A 22,320-nucleotide genomic window follows, 5' to 3' on the forward strand; every position below is an offset into this window, starting at 1 on the left:
TTTGCGATCCCCGCAAGCACAGGATGAAAGCAGTGGGTTTGGCATGTGCTGGAAAATCAGCCTCGGTTCCTTTCGATTTCCTCCGATTAGCTGTCTTTGCTTTTGCTTTGCGCGAGGATTTAAGGCTCTAGAGGAGGTAAAAGCAAACAAACAACTTCTCCCCCGCCCCGAACCAAAACAAACTGCGTGTTGGGCACAGCTGTAAGGAAATGTTTCGGGTTCCCGTGCACAAGAACAGATCTGCCGTGGGCTTTGTGCAAAGCGGGTAAGAGTGAGTTGGGACCGAAGTGGAAAGCAGCATATTGCAAGGTCTGCCCCAGCCGCTGCTCCACCCGAGCCTCCTCTCAGAATGCTGTTTTAAGGTGCCTGCTGAAATAAATAAGCATGCTTAAACGGTTCCGATATTTCTCCCTCTTTCTCGTTCGGTAGAAGTCGACAGGATATGTATGAATTTGGGGTTTTTTGAGGGTTTCGATTGGATTGCGATTTGACACTAAACTATTAAATTATATAGGGCTTATATTTAGTTTTATTGCTTCCAAGTTTATCCCAGCATAATCTAATGTGCTCTGTTAGTTTTAACCCGCTCTCATTCCCACACGTTTCCCACTATTTCGTTTTCCTGATGAAACATTCTGCACCTCGGATTTAGTAACGCTCCTCTCCTCCGCAGCTTTATTTACTGATCCCTTTAGCGCTTTGGGTCACAGCAGATCGCGATCCGTGTTGTTTGGAACCAGCTTGCAGAGAGCTGTGTCTGCAGCACTGTGACTACTGGGGGTTTGATCGTAATTCATTCGGAATTTTATAGCTAAGAAAATACACACACAGACACGCTCCACATACACGCACTCACAGGGCATTAACTATGCAGACACTCTCAGTATATCCATAATTCTAAATTTTAAAATGAACTATCTGTGATTTGCCCTACCCTGTTATTATTGCGCCTGTTTGTTGAACAGCGTCTTTTCTTGGTTTGAGACTGGAAAATCCACCAGAAAAAAAAAAAAAGTTCTGGGTCTGGTCTGGACGCCTCCTCTAAAAGCCAGGGTGGTTTTCTGTTCGTCTCGCCCGCTTCCCCGCCTCCTCCCGGGAAGGTGGGATGCGGCGGGACCCTGGGGACCGGGCGCGGGGGCCGGTCGGGGTGGCCGGCTCGCGGCCCCCGCTCCTCTGCCAGGGGAGCAGCAGCTCGGCCCCGGCCGGGCAGGGGGAGGGGAGAGCCCAGCCGTGCTCAAGAGTTTCTCCCTCTCGCTAACGGTCTGTAATTGTTTTCCCCCAGCAGACCATGCCTTCCATCAGCAGTGACAGGGCTGCCCTGTGCGCCGGCTGCGGGGGTAAAATCTCCGACCGTTATTACCTCCTGGCTGTGGACAAACAGTGGCACATGCGCTGCCTGAAGTGCTGTGAATGTAAACTCAACCTGGAGTCCGAGCTCACCTGCTTCAGCAAGGACGGCAGCATCTACTGCAAGGAGGACTATTACAGGTACAGCCTGCCCTCGGCCGCCAGCCGGGGACGGGGACACTGCCCGCCGCTCCCCGCGCTGAGCAGACCCCGTCCTGATGAGACTGCCGAGGGGATCCGTGGGCACGCGTGGGGCAGGCTGTGAGCTCCCAAAACCTCCCCCTGGGGACTGAGACTCGTGGTGAGGATGGGTCCCGTGTTGCCGAGAGCGGGGCACGGCCCGGGCACAGCTTCCCCCCAGCCTGCTTTGGCTACTGGGGCCTTCACCAGGCGTGCCCTGCTCGGCCTCCTGTGCTGGGTGCGGGGCCGGGGCCCGCAGCGGGGCCGCTCCTCGCCCGCCGGCGCTGCCTCGTGCGGCCCGGGGGCGCGGGGACATTCGCGGCCCGGGGGTCGGTGTCCTTTTCTGGTGGGGTCTGTCGGGGCGGGAGCTGCGCTGCGAGCTGGGAAACGGGACGGAGACTCCCCGCGCTCCCGTCCCGGGATGCCCGCCCGTCTGGCCTCCGCAAAAGTCCCGACTTTGTGCCGCTGCCCCGGCCGTGGTGGCCGCCCCGGGGCTCGCAGCCCTTTGCCGCCCTCCGGGCAGAACCCACGAAGGACGGGGTGGGGGGGAATGCGCCTCTCACCGTCTCCTCTGGCCTTTCTGTCTTGCAGGAGGTTTTCGGTGCAGAGATGCGCGAGATGTCACCTGGGGATTTCTGCCTCCGAGATGGTCATGAGGGCCAGGGATTTGGTATATCACTTAAATTGCTTCACTTGCACCACTTGCAACAAGATGCTGACCACTGGCGATCACTTTGGCATGAAGGACAATCTGGTGTACTGCCGCCTCCATTTCGAGACTCTCATCCAGGGGGAGTACCAGGTGCATTTCAATCACTCGGATGTAGCCGCTGGGAAGGGCCCGGCTTTGGGAGCGGGCTCTGCCAACACTTTGGGACTGCCTTATTACAATGGCGTGGGGACTGTCCAGAAGGGGAGACCCAGGAAAAGAAAAAGCCCGGGGCCTGGAGCAGATCTAGCAGCCTACAATGCAGGTAAGAGACCCTTCCCCCAGAACAGCTCAAATGGTCTGTTTCTGTTCACTTCCAAAGGGGGATTTCCGTTTATTTTAGCTTAAACTGTTAATAATAGTTTAGCTGCAGCATAATTATTGAGATCAAGTGCTGTCAAACTGCAATTACAGAAGCTAATATGTTAGCATTTTTCACTTCAGCTGGAAATAAAATGTTTTGAAGCAAGGTCATCTGGTTAAGGGGGGGAAGAAGGGGGAGTGCAGCCTGAAATAAAATCTGGAAACCAGAGATTTTTAGTTAGCACTTCAGAGGCCCGTGAATTTTCTTTAGTAGCTACACTCTAAAGCTGCTGACGGGTGAATTTGTCCAGCCCTGTCCTGAGCTCTTGCACCCTAAAGCTTTGGGAGGAAAGAGAGAGAGGAAGTGGCCGTTTCCCAAGGGCTGGAGTGGGGGGTGGACAGGGGTGCAGGGCTGGCTGTGCCCGGCCAGGGGCCGTGGGCAGCAGGTGTTTGCGGGCAGCACAGAGCCTGCTCACACGGGGGCAAGTTCTGCTGGAGTTTTGTTCATGAGAGGTGACTCGGAGAAGAGTTGGGAAAGCAGCATCCCCTCTGCAGCCCATCGCTGCCCCGCCGCACAGCCCCTGCCCCTGAGCCGAGCCCAGCAGCAGGAGGAGCGGCAGCGAACCTGGCAGCAGCCGGGGCTCTCCGGATTCAGCAGCAAGCTTTCCGACGCGTTCCCTCGTTTAACCTCCCCACCGTCACTGTAATTTTACAGGCAAAGGAATTCGCGCAAGCTCCTGCCCCCCTCCCCGCCCCCCCATCCCCGCTCCCCTCTGCCCCTCGCTCCACTTCTCCGTGGAGCTGCCACCAGAACGGCTGCCATCCCGGCAGCTTCCTGCGCTGCTGCTCGCATGCAACGGGAAAAAGAAACTCTCGGACAAAACAAAATTCTTAGATGTTGGTTTTATTCGAGGACATGGAGGCGGAGGTGGGCTTCCCCCCAGTCCAGCGTTTCCCGAGCCGGGCGCTCGGGCCGTCCCGCCAGACTCTGGGCACCGAACTCGTTTCCCTGCGTCGTTCTGTGCCTCGGTGCCCTCTGTGCTTGTCCCAGCCTGCTTTCTCTTTTAACCTACCTGCTTCGGACGTGTCCCGTAGGGCATAGATTTGCCTTTAACATGTTCTTCTTTCGGTAAAGGCCAAGTTTGCTGCGGTTTGTTTCGAGCCTCGTCTCTGCGCGCCCCGCCAGCTGCGGGCTGCGCCGGGCGGCTGCCGCTCCGCCTGCGCGGGGAGGAGGAGGAGGAGGAACGGGGGGAGGAAGGCGCGGAAGGGACACCCACAAGTGCAGGGGCGGCGGGGAGCTCGGGCTTCGGGCCAGGGGAGGCAGCAGGGAACGGGAGGCTAACGGGAGATTTGCGCCTGAAGGGAGTAACAATAGCGACGAAATGGGGTGGTTTGCACTGAAAACGGCAGGGAGCAAAGGCGCAACCCTAACCGGCAAACGCACCTCGGGAACAAATTTGCCAGCTATTATTGGTTGAACTAATTGCTGAATAATTTGGAAGTAGTGCAAAAAGCAGTAGTGGTCCCAGTGGTGTAGGTTGTTGAAAGGTGGATGTAGTGTTCTCGCGAGTAACAGTTCAGCTTCAAAACATGCATCAAATCTGCATTTCTTCCCGTTAAAAAACGTCTCCTTTTCGGAGGGATTAGCTTTTAATTGTCCTTCCGCTGTCTTCCTGTGCAGGGCAGATGTTCAGATTCAAAGGACCTGTAAACCGAATCAACGGCATCTGTCCTGGATGGGAGCACAGCCTGAGAAAGTCTCACTGCTCCCTGACTTCCTAAATAAACCGCCTTTAACTGCAATTTGAAAAATTCGTTTACAAAATAATTGCCGTCCGACTTTTAATCGTTGGTTAGCCCGTGCAACTGAAACTTTATAGAGATCTTCTTTGAGTAACCTTTGGCTTCTTCGCTTAAGCTATTTATCTACTTAACTATTTACTAGACCTATAATCGACTAATTTATGCGGTAATAAGTGCCATTGATCTTGGAAATCAGACTGGGTTGCTCGTTGATGTAAAATTCCACAAGCGGGTAAATTATTGCAAAGCCTTGCATACTGTGCCTTTAAAAGATAAACTATCTAAAAATGTAATAGTTTCTCTTTTTATTTTTAGTGGAACTTGTCGTTTCCTTCTCAGAAATGCACTAGAAATGCACAGTGTTGTCCACTGAGGGGATCTGTTCCTGGTGATTTGTGTAGAATACTTTGTGTAAATAAATCTACACCCAGAGGTGGTGGGAAAAGAGGGACCCATAAACTTGGCAGAGTCGAGACTGAAATAATTTTGTAAATTGGAGCAAATATTCATCTGCAACACGAATTAGATTACTTTTTTTTTTCCTACTTAAACGAGACTCCGTTTGCAGGGGGGTGATGGGTTTAGATGTGGATAGAGCCTGACAAGTGGAAAATAGCTTAGAAGGATGCTGAAACTTCAAAAAGATTTCTTTTTCTTTCTTTTCTCTTTCTTTTTTTTTTCTTTTTCTTTCTTTTTTTTTTTTTTAAGTGTGTTCCTGTGATCATAATTTCCTCCTTCACTTGTTGGAATGGAGTTTGATGGGTTTTTTAGGTCAGTAAATCAATGGCTGAAAGCTTGCTGAACACAGAAGCACCTGTAAAGAATTCTGAATACTCCCTTTGTGAATTAGACCCCAAACCTCCCACAGTCTGCTATGTTTTATTCATTTGTATCTAGTCTGGCTTTAAGACACTAAAATATCCTGGAAAATGACAGATGTATTGAGCAAACTTGGGGCACGACGAGCTGATAAAATACCCATAATCTGTACAAACAGCCAAGATAGTAAGAAACATTTCCTTCCTTTGCTAGCAGGAAGATGCCTCGTGCTTCGCTGAGAGGGTGACGGAATATCCAGGCTGGGTGCACGTCCTCGGCGGTGGGGACTGGGCCGGGGGCGGCTTTTTGCCGGGGGGGGAGGCTGCGGAGGCGCCGACCCAGCTCCCGGCAGGGCTCGGGGCAGCGCCGGGACGCCTGGAGCTGACCCTCTCAAGCGGCTGTGTCAAAAGGGCTTTGGGTTTTTTTCTGACAAAAATGCGAAAAGCCTGGAAAGTTTGGAAGAGCGAATCCCTCTTTCCTCCTCGTTTCCCTTGGGACTAAAAGCTCACAAGAAGCTTCCCTGTGACTACTGCGACAGAGCGAGCAGACGGGAATCGCGGCTTAAAATCGGATGTCTTGCAGAGATTTCCTAGGAAAAATTAGGGTTTACCCCTTTACCACCCTCTTCTTGCTTCTCCCCCTTCTCTCCCTCCTCCCGGGCTGTGGTCACCTTTCGGGTCCCCGGGCGCATCTGGCCCCTCCCCGGGGGGCTGGGGCTGGGGTCGGGGCCGGGGCAGGGCTCCGGCATCGCTCCCGCCCCGGAGGGCGAGCGGGGCCCCGGGAGCGGCAGCGGGGCCGGGGTCCCTCGGGCAGGGCCGGGGAGCGGAGCCCGCTGCCGCCGCTTCCCCCGGCGGGGCGGGCAGCGAGGAGCCCGGCTCGGCCGGGGCTGCCCGGGTTAATCGCGGCGCTCAGGGACTGACCGCGCACTCGCACCGGCCATTCAGCGCCATTCAACTGGCTTAATTGAGGGGAAAAACCCTGGCGGCGGTTCCTCCCGCGGGGCCCGGGCCCGGCCGCCCCTCCCGGCCCCTTTGTTCTCCCGCCCCGCAGCCCCGGCCCGGCCGCGCTCCCCCCGGGGGCCACCGCGGCCGCGGGGCCCCGGGCCTTAGGCAGCCCCGGGGGCAGCGGGACGCGCAGCCCCTTTGTCCGAGGCGCCCGGGGAAGGCCGGAGGAAAAGGGCTCCTAATCCTGCTCTCCTCCGTCCCGGCCTTGGGATGCTCGGCCTGGGCTCCTTAAGACTCACTGGCTTTATCTCCTCAGAAACACTTCTCGAAATGTCAAGGTTGAGGCAGCGCTGTTGGGTCTGCTGCTCCATGGCTTGGCAGAGACATGCTCCTTTTAGTGCTGCCAGGCACCTCAGAAGCAGCCAGGGGTGCCTTGCTTGAGCCCAGTGCCACAGCTTCACCCCTTTTAATGCCTGTGGTGAGAATTTCAAGATTCTGCCTTCTCTATGTCTTCTCCTTCCTCCAAAGAGGAAGACTATGTCTGTTCCTGTCCCAAGTACCACTCCTGGGCTCTGTCTCACTTCTGTCCCCTTTGAGGATAAGGGTACTGCAAAGTCCTCTCCACGCTCCGACCAAACAGCAAATGCGGCTGCACCCCTGCCTGGTCTAGTTAATCACAAGTTCCCTCTCCAGGCAGCAGGAGGTTAAAACACCCCCTTGACTCTGCTTACAGAAGGAGAGGGGTGTACGTTCCTGAGCCACTATTGAGAGATAATGCACACATCACATGTCTCTTGTTTCATCACTCTTTCAGAATCAGGATTAGTTTTCTTTCTTTTGGCATAATCTAACATGTCAAGCACAAGCTACTACGAACAAAATTTCCCTCAAAGGAAATTTCTCTTTCTCATCTTCATGTGCCATATCCTTAGCAACCTACTAGCTGCTAAGCACACACTTTGCCCCGAGTCCCAAGCCATGGGGGGCTCTGGTGATCTGAGGGTGAAGCAATGTTCCCAAGTTCTCCTCTAGCAGACTTTGTTTCAAAAGCACCAGCACAGCCTACTTTATGCTCCTGTTGCTGGGTTTAGGGAGATGTTTTGCATTAATCTGCAAAGGGTATTTTGGGTACCAATATCAAGGCTGTTTCCCTCTTTATCTGTAGGGATGCAGTGATGCTGCCTGTGGCCATCACGATCCTGTGGCCAGGGTGGGGCTGAGGGTGTGTGTGCTGCCACTGTTGCACCAGCAGAGTCGGGAGGGCACTGGCTTGGGTGTGGGTCTGGGGAAAGGCACAGGGCCTTAGAAATGTTCTAGGGTCAAAAAGAGACTTGGCACTGATTCAGAATTTGTTTTATCAAAAAATAGAAGCGAAACACTCATTAATTTAAGGCTCCTCTATTTGACTGGAATTCTACCAATTGTATTTCTGAAATCCCAGCAGGAGCCTGAGATACTGCAATGGAATGGAAATGTTACATATGGATAGTTCAGCAATTCCTTTGGGAGATACACAGGACACCACAAAAGAACAGGGAAGACAGTGCCTGAAAAACAGAGGGTTGCGTGAGGAGCATGTACAGTGTTAGTTTTACACCCTGATGCCTTTTGCAGAAGCTCCTCAGCTCTTAAAATCTCCACTTACACCCTTGGCCCGTTCTGTGTGTCTGTGCCTGCAACACCCATGGACATTGCAGATTCTGTGAGAGATGCAGATAATATTAGACTGAATAAAATAGCCTGTTGGGGATGGTGCCAGGCACCACAACCAAATACAAGAGGGGAATTGGCACCAGCCAGGACTATTTATGTCATATTGGGTGATGCCTGGGAGTAGCCAAACCACTTGCACAAGCCAATGAACAGCACACGCCCTCATGCACTTCCAAAATCTGTTCTGCAATTTCCATTGTAGACAAGGACATTTTGCCACTCTCAAATGGTACATGTTTACTGTCATTTTAATATTATTTTTACTTTGTAGATATTGAGGCAAAATTACGAGAAATTCCAGGAGTAAGTTGCTCCTTTTCCTATCAGGGCTTGATGAAAAGCTGACACCCTCATTCCATTCTGGGAGGGTTTAGAATCAGTTTTATATCCTTGGATTCTGAATGTATTTCCTTCTCTATGGGACACATTAAAATCCAGCTCCTTGCAGCCCTAGGCTTTGTTTTGTTGCATATTAACAGGAACCAGACCTCAGTCCTGCAGACAGATATTTTGATGCATTTCCTCCTATGTCTGTCTTCTTGTTTCTTGGAGGGTTCAAAAGTCTCTAAGATGATGCACAATGCTCTTTTCCATTACTAATATCTAAAATTCTTTGGGTACATTTTAAAAACAAGCATGATGTGGTTTTACATTTCCATAACATAATTTTCTATAAGCATTATTATGTTATTTATCCCTGTGCTCTTTATATCAGAAATTGTGGCTATGAAGGAGACTGGAGCACATGCCATGACTCCAGATGGGCAACTAGGTCTCAGATCTTAAACCCAAAAAGATCTGGCTACCTCCCAAAGAGCTCCATTACTACTCCATTGTTACCCTCTGCCTCTAAGTATCTTACACCTTTTCAATTCAGGTGCTTGCAGTTTTCCATGCTGCAGGAAAACAAGCAGAAATGCTTCTTATGGCCAAAATTTGGCACAAGATCCAGAGGTCTGGAAAGGATTTATACAAATGTATGCACATACACGCACACATGCACACAGACACATTTCTATATACAGTACCATTTTTTAGCTGCTTTTTAAATTATAGGAGTGCAGAAAGACACAGAAAACTTCGAGGCTTTGGACACTTTGGGCATATCTGTTAAACAAACAAGCTTTTGGGCTTAGAGCTGAATTTCTGCAGGCCTTGCTCTGTATTGTGCCACAGCTTTTTAGCAGGTTTTGAAAGGCTGAGGTTTGTAAAGCAGCTACTGTAGCTGCTGCAAACCTGCTTAGGGAACCTGCATGCATCTTCATTTAGAAATCTATCTGTGCATTTTTAAAATCTGATTTTAACACATGCCTGTCAGAATGTGTGTTTTCACTAGGGCTGAGACCCATTGATGGACAATGAATTCAAGTAACACTATACAGCTAGGTGCATGAGGTGTACTCAGTTTTAATTAAACAGCAATAGTGGACAATTGAAAACAAGCCTGTTCATGTTTTTAAGAAACTTAACAACAATTCCCATTCAAAAAAATATTTTGGTCATTTTTTGCATGCCATGTAGAACAGAGATGATAGCAATTTTTCATTACTTTTAGCATAAAACTTGTAGGAAATTAAGAGGGACTTGTAGGTGTTTGGACACAAAAAGCTAATGAACAACAGTTTGTCAGGGCTAATTTTCAGCTGTATTTCTAATTTTTTATTGGATTTAAGCTCGGTCCTTAATGTTATTTAAAGAGGGTTTCTATGGTTTACTATATACACAAATAAATGAAAAACTACTTTTGGTCTACAAGATTATTTTGCTTGGCATTCAATATTTAATACTACTTGATAATTTGTACTGTGTTCTTTTCCTGAAGACCTTTTTCTTGTGCTTGATTTCTGCAAGTGTTTCAAATAGTATCATTCCGTGATTTCAAAAGGATATGGCAGAAGTGATCATTCAAACTAGTATTTGCAAACACCTTTTTTTAAAAAATTGAAATATAAACATAAATAATTAAAATGATTTCTCATTTGGCATGCTAGTGAATATGTTGTATTAACAGCTTTATTTCTTTAGCTAGTCAGATTATAGTTATAATTTGCTGTCTGGTAGCCACAAACTTTATTTCTTTTATAGTGTTTCATTTAATGGTCTCCCTTGTACTCTACAGGGTTTAGTTTGATGGAGGAAATAATTATTATTTTAACTAGTCTGTTCCATTGAGATTTAACTGGAGTGTATTGTGCAGCTCTCTTTGTGTGTTACAGTGCAATTTATGGTGATACCAAGTACAGTAAAACCCTTTACAGAGTTGAGGACAGCTACTGTCCTCCCACAGAAAGCTGAGGAAAAGTTCTGTGGAGGTGGAGCAGAGGGGAAAGGAAACAAAACTGACATTTTAAAAGCCACAGAGGGGAAGGCCAGGGTCCTTGCAGGCTGGTTATTGTGAGGGATTGCCTGGAAGGTGCAGAAATATGATCCAGCTGTGCCCAGGTGGGCAGGAGGCCAATGGCCCCGGGCTGTGCTCGCCCCAGCACTGGCACTGCTGGGGCACCTCCAGCGCTGGGGCAGCTCTGGGCCACTCATGGCAGGAGAGACCCTGAGGGGCTGGAGAGTGTCCAGGGCAGGGAATGGAGCTGGGGAGGGAATGGAGCCCCTCTCAGGGAGCTGGGAAGGGGCTCAGCCTGGAGCAAAGGAGGCTCAGGGGGGACCCTGTGGCTCTGCACAGCTCCTGACAGGAGGGGACAGCCGGGGGGGTCAGGCTCTGCTCCAGGGAACAGGACAAGGGGAAACGGCCTCCAGTTGTGCAAGGGGAGGGTCATGTTGGATAGTAGGAAACTTCCCCAAAAGCAGAGGTGAAGCCCCTCTCCTTGGAGAGATTTCAAAGCACTGTGGCACTCGGGGACACGGGTTAGTGGTGGCTGGGGCAGCGCCATGTTAATGGTAGGACACAATGACCTCAGAGGGCTTTTCCAAACGAAACTGCTCTACAAATCCATGAAACGGAGCAAAGGCAGGTAGGGCTTGTGCCAGCGCATGCTGTGGTGTGTCATTTTAATTGCTGCACTCAGGGAAATTGCAAACAATATTGGTTGTGGAGCAGGAGATTTACAGGCCTTTTCCTCTTGTTGCCTTAAGCTTTAAGTTGCAATGAAAACGATGGTGACCACCTGGACAGAGACCAGCAATACCCCAGCAACCAGAAAACGAAGCGCATGAGGACGTCCTTCAAACACCACCAGCTGCGGACAATGAAGTCATACTTTGCTATTAACCACAATCCTGATGCCAAGGACTTGAAACAGCTAGCTCAGAAAACTGGCCTCACCAAAAGAGTTCTTCAGGTAAGAGCTGTCTTTTGCCTTGAAAAGTAATCAAAATATTGATTTTCTATTTAAAAAGCCATGGCTTTTGCTGGTTTTCAAGATATTCTTAATAATCTGTACCTTCTCTAAGTTAATTTCAGAAAGTATGAGAAGAGTTACTTCTTTTCAGTTTCTCTCAAGCAGATCACTTGGGTTCTAAATTTTATGAGAATTGTGAAGGTTTGGGGCCCTGCTCGTTTTCCTGGAGTTCTTTAATTCTGGTGCATGTTTTAGCTTCCAGACTGCTGTACCAAAAAAGTGACTTAGTTAGTGTATGCACTGTAAATAGAGAGCTTTTAGTTTAGAAATTCAGAAAACATGTCAATGCTTAGCTTTGTAAGAAATTAATCAACAGTTTGAATTCATTTTATCAGGACAAGGAGGAGGGCTTTTTGTTCATAACTGAAGTGGACATAAATTAAATTTTTCAAAAACTTTTAGTCATAGTTTAGTAACTTAGAATGAAACAAAACTACATTTTAAAATTACTTTTACTTGTGCATGGGAGCACACTCCATTTGTGCTATTGTGGGAAGGAAAGGGAACAGTATTAGTTGATTCAGCTGCATTTTAATTTATAGTTCTGACTCAAGAAGTCAATTTTAATGAGCACTTACCCAAACGCCTGTACCTAGAGATAAATTTGGGCATATAGGAGCCATGGCATTCCAGGATTTATTGCTGAAAGTTTTAAATGGGTCTTAATTGTAGAAAAAGGACTTGTGACCTTCCTAGAGACAGGTAGGGCTGCGAGCCCCATCCGGGGAAACATCGTGGACAGCTCACAAGTCACAGGCAAGTGGAGGCCAGGAGACAACTGCTGAGGAAAACTGAATTCACTGGAGGGACCCTGCAGCTTTCAGAGCTGACACCTACCAGAAGAAGGAACAAAGGTTTTGTAGGCTTCCCAGTAAAATGACAAACTCTATGTAATGACTTCTCGTCATAGCTGGATTGGGTTTGTTCTTCTGAGGCTGATTTGCTGTGGAGGAACAGACTCCTCTGGCAGAGGGAACATCCCAGCACCTGAGGTGGTGTCTCACAGCAACTGCCCTTAAACCACACACATGGCTGAAGTAATTTACTGCATTGGTCTATCCATAGACTGACCCTCCTCCTCTATTTTACCCTCAGAATTTAGACACGTTGGTAATACCAGGTGTGCCCATTCACACCTGAATTACCTGAGAAATGGCACATTAGTGTCTAGGAAGTGTCTTTGTGTCATCTTTCTGTTCTCTCTTGTCACTCCACACTAACTTGGATTTCCATCTCTCTCTTCTCTTTTCACTGAATGGGTCTTTCCTTGCGTCTTTTTTTTCCAAGTTATTGTCTCTGTTTCTTACTACTCGGAACATATTTCCTTGTCTCCAAAACTGGACTTCACCCCATTACTCTTCTGTTCCTCTTTCAGTTTCTTCCTTGCTTCACAGCTCCTTAATTTCATCTTACACGTCACAATTTGCAGTTTTAAGGTGCTTTGTGTTCTTTTGTTTGTTGCATAAATTTACAATTCCATCAAAGTTTTGTTATCATTTTGGTATTTGGTGTTTCACTTCTTTTACTGTCAGAGTTAAATACTCCTTTATGTTCAGACTCCTTTAGCTGCAGTGGTAGAAGATACATAGTTGGTGGTGAAGATTGTTCCCTGAGGATGATGCTGTTGGAGGCAATTCTAGAAAAGGGAGTGATACTTTCTGTGATACCACTTGAGTTTTCTCGCCTCTTATGAACACTCTCTAGTCATGGATGTTTTGTTTGAAAATTAATTTGGGCCATGAGAACACAAACTCGTATTTTGTATGTTATAGAACCTTTCTGCCCAGTTGGTTTATCTCTAGCTGTGAGTGACAATTAAGTTCACATATATGAGTTTTAGGGTTGTTCTTTGCTGGGAAGACTCATCATGATGTTGGTTACTGAGACAGTGTCACTTGTTAATTCTCTGGAGCCAGAAAGGCTGGCATTCCATCTGTGTCACTTATTGAACACAAAGTGATTCACTGACACTATTGATGGAAATCATTAGTGAAATCATCATTAGCACCAGCCTGTCCCACACCCCAGAGGTGTTTGCAGGTGTACAGGCACACTTGCCAGGAGCCAGAACTCTGCCACACTCCCTGATAGGTGTTTGTGAGCTGTGGGATTTTCTGGGTGCTCAGATCTCCATTCAGCTGGTGAGGGATCCTGGCTCTGTGAACACTTTTCATGGACTGTACTTTAAGAGGAAATGCAGGGAGCACATCAGGAGAAAGGTGTACTTCCTAAACACACCGAGCTGAGCTCCTGGTGATTTGGGGAACAGCACTGGTTCCCTTGCTGTAGAGACAGAGTCCCCAGAACTCTACAGAAATCACTGCATGCATTTGGACTCTGCTGGTCCAGTTTCCATTAGTAAATAAGCCTAAAATATTTCCATCCCATGTGCCTATGCTGCCCTTTAGTGAAGGTTTGCTTTAGGCTGCAGGCTCTTCCTGAGCCCCCATTCATTAAACATCTCTGTGACTGAACAGTTATTAATTACAGCAGAGTCATCACAATGTGGTGCAGTGAGTGAACATAGTCTGCTTTGTGGTGTTGCATCCTCTATGTTTTGTTTCTCCACTTACTACTTAGTGAAATTCAGAGAACCCAAATGTCTCCAGGTAGCTGTGTGAATGAGCAAAAGTGGTGGAAAATTTGTTTTTAGCAGAAGATGTTCACACAGCTAATATGTAACAGATGCATCAATGGAGGTGTTAAAAACCAGAGAATAAAGTTATCTAAGGTGATGATCCCATTAACTTCAGTATCCAAATCCCTCACGTAGTGTGTTTATTTTCAACACTCCCTTATTGTATGGAGATGTTATTTAATTTCTGTTTGACTTGGTGGAGACAAAGAATTTGTTCCACAGATCACTGAAGAGGGAGTGCAATCTTTTCATCTCAGTAAATATTATTCTGCCTAACTGCTGAGTGCCCAGCTCCACGCACCCAGCCCCACTCACCGGAGTGTGGGAGCAGCAGTGGTGGGTCTTGCAGCTGCTTTTCATTTTTCACTGGCAGTTTTGGTCTGTATTTTCCCCCTTGATTTGAAATAGCTCAGCCTTGTACTGATACAGTTGGACAGAAACCCACTAAATACTTCCCAGTGATTTTGTTTATTCCTCAGTCCTGAAGGAATTGTGTAATTGATGTGAGATAAATCCTTCTGGAAGGATTCTTCCAGTTCTGTGTGTCTGGGTGGTTATTTCTGCTATGCCCTTCCAGGTGCACGGCCTGAGCTGCCCACGGGAGTGGCAGGGCAGCCCCGGCTCCAGCCCTGCACGCCGCTGTCCCTGCGGGGCTAAGGGCCAGGGCCTCGGGCAGGGAACAGCCCCACGGGCAGGGAACAGCCCCACGGGCAGGGAACAGTCCTGGGAACAGCCCCACGGGCAGGGAACAGTCCTGGGAACAGCCCCACGGGCAGGGAACAGCCCCACGGGCAGGGAACAGTCCTGGGAACAGCCCCACGGGCAGGGGAACAGCTCCACGGGCAGGGAACAGTCCTGGGAACAGCCCCACGGGCAGGGGACAGTCCTGGGAACAGCCCCACGGGCAGGGAACAGTCCTGGGAACAGCCCCACGGGTAGGAAACAGCCCCACGGGCAGGGAACAGCCCCAGGAACAGCCCCACGGGCAGGGAACAGCCCCACGGGCAGGGAACAGCCCCACGGGCAGGAAACAGTCCCAGGAACAGCCCCACAGGTAGGAAACAGTCCCAGGAACAACCCTGCTCCTCTTTCACCACTCTCTAACACGAAGGCTTTGCTGAAGCTGTCAGATTTAAAGGACATGCCAGGATGTCACTATGGTGGAAATAATGTTATCCCTTCTATCATAAGGCAAAGTGTTTTCAGAATTCAAATAATTAGATGTATTTTCAGTATTAATACAAATATTTATTATTATGCAATTTTAAAGAGCCTTGTAACCATTAACTGATTAACCTTGATAATATTCCAGTGGGGAAAGAAGTAAAAGCAGTCATACAATCTCTATTTTCAGATAATACTTACAGTATTATATGATATTTTCAATGTCTAACATGAATTGCCACTAATAAAGAGACAATGAACCATGTTATATGTGCAGCTTCTGAAAGCAGTGTGGGTGGTCATTAGTAAGGGCAGCTGAGCTCAGGTTTTTATATTAGTGGAAGATGCGTGGAAATCCATAAACACCAGGAATCTTTCTCACTTTACATACTACAAGTTTCCAAAGAGTACCATAGAGCCTCTTGCCCTGGTAAGGTTAAGGAGCAGTTGGACATTTAGAAGAGTGTCATATTTCTCATATTTAGGACTACCGAATATAAAAATATGGGTATTTAAATGAACATAAATGTGAAATTATGCAGAAGTAGGTGTATCTACAGCTGGCCAACTGGTTTGTCTCTTCTATTTTAATTATGCCATGGCTACATGGACACACATAGCGACAGCGGCCAGCTCCAAACTCCATTTCACAGCTGTTATCCTTTATGCAGCTGCCAGAAGAAAGAAACCAACCACTCAATTACTTTGTGGAACAAATAGAAATGATCTCTACCTGAAAGGTAGAAAGTCCTATGAAAGTTTCAATTGCTGTTTTTGCCATTCCTGAGCAGTTGGTGCTTGAGCCTTTGTGGTTTAAGTGACCAGAACAAAGTGATTGGCTTCACCCACAGCCCCTGCATGCCAGGGCTCTGAGTGGTCCCACGAGAGGTCTGCTTGGGAATGTGTCAGGCAAAACCATCACTTTGGGCTTTGCCCCTTTTCAGCCACATTGCTGGTCTGTCGCAGGGTCACTGCTATACTGGACCGTAATAAAATAATGGGAATATTTTTACTTGTGCTGGTTTAAGAGAACTTTTGCTTATGAAACTGATAAACAGCCTTTAGGTATTTTAACAAAGCAAATTCCAACATAAACTGGTCTAAAATACTGAGCTTTCAGAAAGAAGGACCTGTAGGGATGTGATTTATGCGTGGCCATTGAATTTGTGCCTGAGGATTATTTCCTTGTGGCATTCCCTAGAGAGAGTGTGAGAGACAGGGTATGCACATTAAAGACCTTTGGCCGCGGGAGGAAGCTTTCCAAGGAAGGAAGAGCGCTCGACAGGGGGAACTGGGAGCTGGAGCATCTCTAGGCGTGAAGAAAGGCGGAGGGAGGTGAAGCGGCCGGGCGGGTCCGTCAGCGGGACTGCCGCGGGAGCGCCGCCAGCGCCGCCCGCCTTCCCGCGGGGCTCGCTCCCTCCCTCCCGGCGCTCGGCTCGGAGCCTGGCCCGCCGCAGGGCCAGGCAGCCCCAGGGCCAGGAGCAGAATCTCTGCTGCGTCCTCAGCAGTCCCACACACTCACTTTCCCTGGCCTTCACTCGGATAAGCAGAGAATGCAAGAAGTAGAAACCTTGGGGGAAAAAATTCTGTGCGGCTGCCATTCCTACTGAAATCACAGTTTTTGGTGTAATGTAGGTCTTTAATACCTTTCCAGCCCCTTTTCCCAACGTTATAACAGTGCTGAAAACATCTGATAGAGGAAACAAGCATAGGCGAAGGAAGCTGGAGCATTTGAGAAAGAGTAAGAGAAGAGCAAGAAAGGACAGCCCTTTCCAAAGAGGGGAGTGCTGCAGGGATTGAGGGAGCTCCGGGGCAGCAGGAGCCCGTGGGAAGGCAGGGTGCCCTGGGCTGTGCCGGCAGCGCTTTGCTGGGAGATGGACGTGAGACACAAGGGGGGAAACTCCTGATTTTGTGTTCATCAGGTGCGTGGTGTTTGCCTCACCCAGACCAATGCTGCTGGGACCGAGGGCTCTCAAGGATTCTGCACGCTGCCAGATTTCTGAGCATCCTTCCTCACACCTGTGCACTCAGCCTGCCAGCCTCTGTCCTTAGCCCACTCTGACCCAGGCAGACTTTGCAGGGATCGAAGGAATATTCTGCAGGCAGAGGCCCTTTCTCATGGCTAGAACTACTTTTCTGATCTGTTACCAGTAAAAATGTCTTTCCAATTCCAGCATTGATGAATTTGTGAATATACTTTTGTGTTTTTAAACACTGCAGGTCTTTAAACGCTACCCTGTTATATTAAACTGTTTCAGGTTTGGTTTCAAAATGCTCGAGCCAAATTCAGACGGAACCTCTTACGTCAAGAAAACACAGGGGTGGATAAGACTTCAGACTCAACACTCCAAGCAGGGACCCCATCAGGTCCTGCCTCAGAAATATCCAATGCCTCCATGAGTCCGTCCAGCACTCCCACTACTTTAACAGACTTGACTAATCCCACTATGCCAACTGTGACGTCCGTCCTGACATCAGTGCCCGGAAGTCTTGAGGTTCATGAATCTCGAAGTCCTTCACAGACAACTCTTACAAATCTTTTCTGATGACTCTTTCTTAATAATTTCTTTAAAAAAGAAATTATTCTTAGCTGAAATTCCAAGTGTATTTTAATAGAGGCTTTGAGCAACTGACTAACCACAATTAGGATCTCTCCTAAAAAACAGAAGGAAATGTAGTGTTCTGGTATTATGGAGTATGGACTGAAGAATAACTTGGAAGATCTATTGCAACACAACATTTGTGTAACTGTACAGTTTTGTGGACTGAGCAAGGGAAACAGCAATTAATTTAAGTTGGCTAAAGCTTCTGTATTTTCAAAGACTGCCATGTGCCTTATATACTGTTTTATCTACATTCTTTGGATTCCATGTCCACTTCTCTCTTTTTCTCTCTGTATATTTATGACCAGGGCAAAAATGTTAAAGAGTTTGTTACTTTGAATAGTCCTAAGCCTTTCATTGGTTGCTTTGTTGTTTTAGAGTTTTAAGGTCGAAGTCTGTTCGAATACCAGAATTTGTAAAATCTAACCAGTAATAAAACCACTTATGGAAACTACTTGGTAATGGCTGCAGTTACATTTAACGTTAGTGTCACAATTGAGGTAGGCTGACTGGATCTAAAAGGGTTAGAAAAACACACTTCAAACACAGTGTCTGCCTAGGAAAAACCCTAAATATGATGTACACGTCCCTCTGATGTACACATCCCCCTGGTTCCATCCCAAAGTATTTATGGGTGAGAAATCCAGCTTGTACGACAGTTTAGGTATCTTCATTGTAGAGAAATAATGTTAGTTGCAGGTAGAAGTTATCAGATATTGTTAAAACTCAACTAGAAGAACTATGTTTCATTTTGCCATGTGAAGGAAACCTGATCATGCATGGATCTTGCTTTTGTGCAAGGTGTGGCTTGTCCCATGTCCTGGAGGAGGCCAGCGGGGTCCCACAGCTGTGTGGCCACAGCTGGTCCATCACAGAGGTAGACACTGGGAAAGGTTTGCCCTAGGAAAAAGGCAGAAGTATTTCAGGTTATTTTACAACACCGGTGGGCGAAGTTGAGGCAAAATTATGTTTTATAAAGTTACAGCCTTACGTTTTTTGTAATGTTTTGAAGGAATAAAAAGCCAAGGAAGACTATATTATTGACACTGAAAGTGGTTATTCCTTTAATGATTATGGACCTTTCAACACAATGGAATTCCTTCTCCCCAAATATCTCTGCAGAATATAACTCATATTTTGAGGTTTTTTCCTATTGTTCTTAAAATTGCTTTTCTGTAATGAAAGAAATACCTCAGCAAAGTTTAAATATGTATAAGAGTGAGTCTACACTATGCTGTTTGCCCAGTAGGTTTAGAGGTTTGAAGTGGTACACAAGATACAGATGGTTGTTCCTTTTCAAACCTGTTCCAATCAGTTCTTTCAGTCAGATGTTGGGTTGTACTGGCCAGCTCTCTGAAACAAATCCCTCATTCCCATTGGATCAGAATTACTAAAAGATTATTCCAAATAAACAGCAAGATAGAGGCCAAGATTTGTGTTCTTTGCCCTTCTCAAGGCATTGAAGATGATTTTGTAGGCTGGACTTTTTTCTAACAGTGTTGAGGTTTTAAAAGTGCTACATTTATTCACCTTTCTGAGCTGCAAATTTGCTTGTGCAAGCCAAATTCCTATCAAGACCAGGGAGAGATTTCAGAGCATGAGGACTGTGGGATAGAAAAGCTGGCATAATTGGGTCATTTATTAACCTTTTTACCACTTCAGCTTAAAAATCCCCAGAGGTGAGCTATGGGCAAAGCAAGACAGTCCTCAAAGATGGGAACGAGCTGAGATCTGTGACAGGGATTGGGGTCTGGTCACCAAACCCATGGGTGGCAGGGTCTGTTGAGTTTATGCACAGTGATGAGACATTAAAAAGATGATTTGTGTTGAATTTATAAATGTTACAGGTTTATCCAGGACATTTTTCCTCGTAATCCAAATGTTTGATAAGGATGTTGTGCTGGTTGGTGGACTGTAACAGGTACATATCTGCCTTTCAAAGATGTTCTGACACAGAGAATCTGCTGTTTGTAACATTTTGTTCATTGTCAATCACCTTGGAAATTTCTTTTTTTTTTACATGGTAAGCTGGATCTTTTCTTGATTTAAAAGGCAATTTTGGTCCACTGTTAAATGGTTACAGCCCATAATTAAAACCCTGTGTATTTACCTGTGAACAGTTTAAAGATTCTGAATCCTGAAATCTGAAGCGTTACAGCAAATGTAGCAGAGAACAATTCCAATGGTTCTTTAAAATTGTACTGCTATTATTTGTGATCTTGTATCTTAACTACCTGAATCCATGTGGATGGAAATACCTTTCAAATCAATTCCCAATATTGCCTTTTCAAACACCTGACCTTCATGAAGGGGAATACTCTCATGTTAATCTTATCTGAAACCTATACGAGACAATTAGAGAAATTGTCTGGTTTAATCAAATCAGGGATTTTGCATATAAATAAGAGACAATATTCTATGTAGGGTCTTTATGTAGGTGCATTAGGATTCACTCTGGCTCCAATGACCTATGTTGTTCCCATGACTGTTTCAATCCTGTGGTATTGTTTGGTTGTTTAGAGCTTGTTGGTTTTGAATGCTGTACATTTTTTTACTACTGCAATCCTAATGTTTCTTCACATTCTTGTACAGTTCCACATTTGATGTATTAGTCTGAAATTCTGTTAAAAACATGAACAAAAATGGAAATGATATTTCTTTGGAAGTGTATTTTTACTGTATATCTAATTTGAACTAGTTGAACATACTTCTTTACATTTTGCATGATAGGTGTGTAGTTCATTTTTTAAATATGAAAGAGACTTAAAAGTAACTTAGAAGAAGAATATAATGAAACTATACAAATATGGAAATACATACAATGATTTGCTACTTTTTGACTCAAGAAGCTTTTTGAAATACATTTTACCTAGTTTATTTAAGATAATGCAGATATTCTGTCTCTGAGTTCATACATAATACAGAATATAAGTGAGGATTATGTACTAGGAAAACTTTCAGGTCACCTTGGTACTCACCAGCACAGAAATTGGACAATGTATTTTAAGAATGCTGAATATATTCTGATCTACAGCAGAGAGGGATGGTATGGCTGCAAGTCATATGTAATCACAGCTTTAAATGTATTGACTCTATTAATGGTTACATTTCATAAAACATATTTTTTTATTCAAATTATCTAAGTTTGGGAAGAGAAGACCAAGGATCATTATACTAATGAAGAAGTTGAATGTGTGCCCTGGAAGCAAAAGTCAATTTATCAAATATACTATGGATGCAGAAGGGGCCTCCAAGATATTTTAGTTTTCAAGCTACCTTTTCCTCCTGGCTGTTTAAAATCTCCACATAATTAGGCTGCTTTCCTATAAGTGTTTGCTCTTTTTTGTCTGTTGGAAGGAAGCTTAGGCACCTGTAAGGACAATCTTCATCTGAAGGAAAAGGAGAAAAAGACACAAATCAAACCAAGAACCAGGCTTCCTACTTAGGTGTGATGATGGCAAAGACGCCCAGGTGACTGAAAGAACTTGTGTGTGTGTATGCTTATGGTCTTCAGGGACTTAATAATGCTTGCAAGGAGGGATTTTAATTGAAAGTAGGTGATTTATGTTTTTTTTTTGTTTTTTTTTTTTTGTTTCTAACCTCAGCAAGCCAGAGCTAATTACATCAATCTGTCACTGGTTTTAAAATGCAATTGGACATAAATTACCATTGGGAAGGGTCATAACATCAGTGGGAAGAGGTAAGCCCAGAGTTTGGAAGGAAGACTTCTTTCTCTTTTCTCTACTTGCCACGTCTTTTACCCTGGTTCTTCTGCAGGCTGCATGGCGAGCTGCTGGCAGTAGCTGAGCTGGTGTTCCTGATGGGTCTGTGCCCTGCTCCTGCCCCAGCTGCCACCCTGACACGGGTGGCACTGCCACAGCTCCAGCACTGCCACCCCTCAGTCACCTCAACACCAGGTGGAGTTTCTCCTGCTCCCACAGGGATTTCCCCCTTCTGAGTAAGGAGGATTTACAGCATCCCTGACAGCAACTAATCCGTGCCTAGCTGAAATCAGTCTGTAAATGGAGGGGCTCTCTGCCTCTCTGAGCTCCCTCTCACCTGCTTTTGCACAGGCTGCAGGTGAAACACTGCTGCACACAGTGGGGAGCACACCCCAAACAAATTCCTGTCAGCATCAGACCTGTCCATGTCAGGGAGACAGAGCCCAGCCCAAAAATTACTTCCACTGAAGCAGCAAATACTGACAGGTCTAATAGATAGAAATTTATATTAGTGCCATTTCTGCTGCAATTGTACTTTCCCCCCAACCTTTCTGACTCCTTAAACAAGTGCTCCACACCACCATTCCACCTGGAAAAACCAGAGCTGAGCTGGACCAGGGCTGTGAGTGGCAATTATCAATTCAACAATTTCCTTTCTCAAGGACTGGGTAAAAAGATACACTGGGATTTCTTCTCAGATTAGTATGATGTTAGCAGCTCTTTCTGCCTAATAACTGGATTTTTGTAACTACTAAGGCCAGTAAATATTTTTGGGATTTTAATTTGAGCAAAACATAGTACTCAAAATACAAAACCTGCTGTCAGTAAATTCAGACCTTGCAATATCATTTATTGTACTAATGGGTAACACTGTGCAAATTATTATTTCTGCAGAAAACCACTTCTGTGCAAGTTCTTCTTTGCCCTGTAAAAGGCATGGCTCTGCACATATATTTACACAGCTTGTTTACATGCCACTATATCAATTTATTACATTGTAAAATTCAGCACTTAACAGGAAC

General features: G+C 46.4%; 1 protein-coding gene across 3 annotated transcripts in view; it reads left to right on the forward strand.

The window, feature by feature from the left end:
* The window catches only part of LHX2 (LIM homeobox 2), a 33,875-nt gene extending 13,467 nt beyond the window's left edge, over positions 1-20,408 (forward strand). For 2 of the 3 annotated variants that reach the window (XM_021543693.4, XM_085556367.1), the window contains exons 2-5: positions 1,283-1,488; positions 2,119-2,501; positions 10,906-11,111; positions 17,232-20,408. In XM_021543693.4, coding sequence (XP_021399368.1) covers positions 1,289-1,488; positions 2,119-2,501; positions 10,906-11,111; positions 17,232-17,519 — 1,077 coding nt within the window. In that variant the 5' untranslated portion in view covers positions 1,283-1,288 and the 3' untranslated portion in view covers positions 17,520-20,408. The remainder of the gene's footprint in view (positions 1-1,282; positions 1,489-2,118; positions 2,502-10,905; positions 11,112-17,231) is intronic. The other variant, XM_021543692.4, reaches the window with a different exon arrangement.
* Positions 20,409-22,320: the final 1,912 nt, after the last annotated feature.

The sequence above is a fragment of the Lonchura striata genome, chromosome 17, assembly GCF_050655825.1.
Source record: "Lonchura striata isolate lonStrDom1 chromosome 17, ASM5065582v1, whole genome shotgun sequence".
In the NCBI taxonomy this organism is placed as follows: domain Eukaryota; kingdom Metazoa; phylum Chordata; class Aves; order Passeriformes; family Estrildidae; genus Lonchura; species Lonchura striata.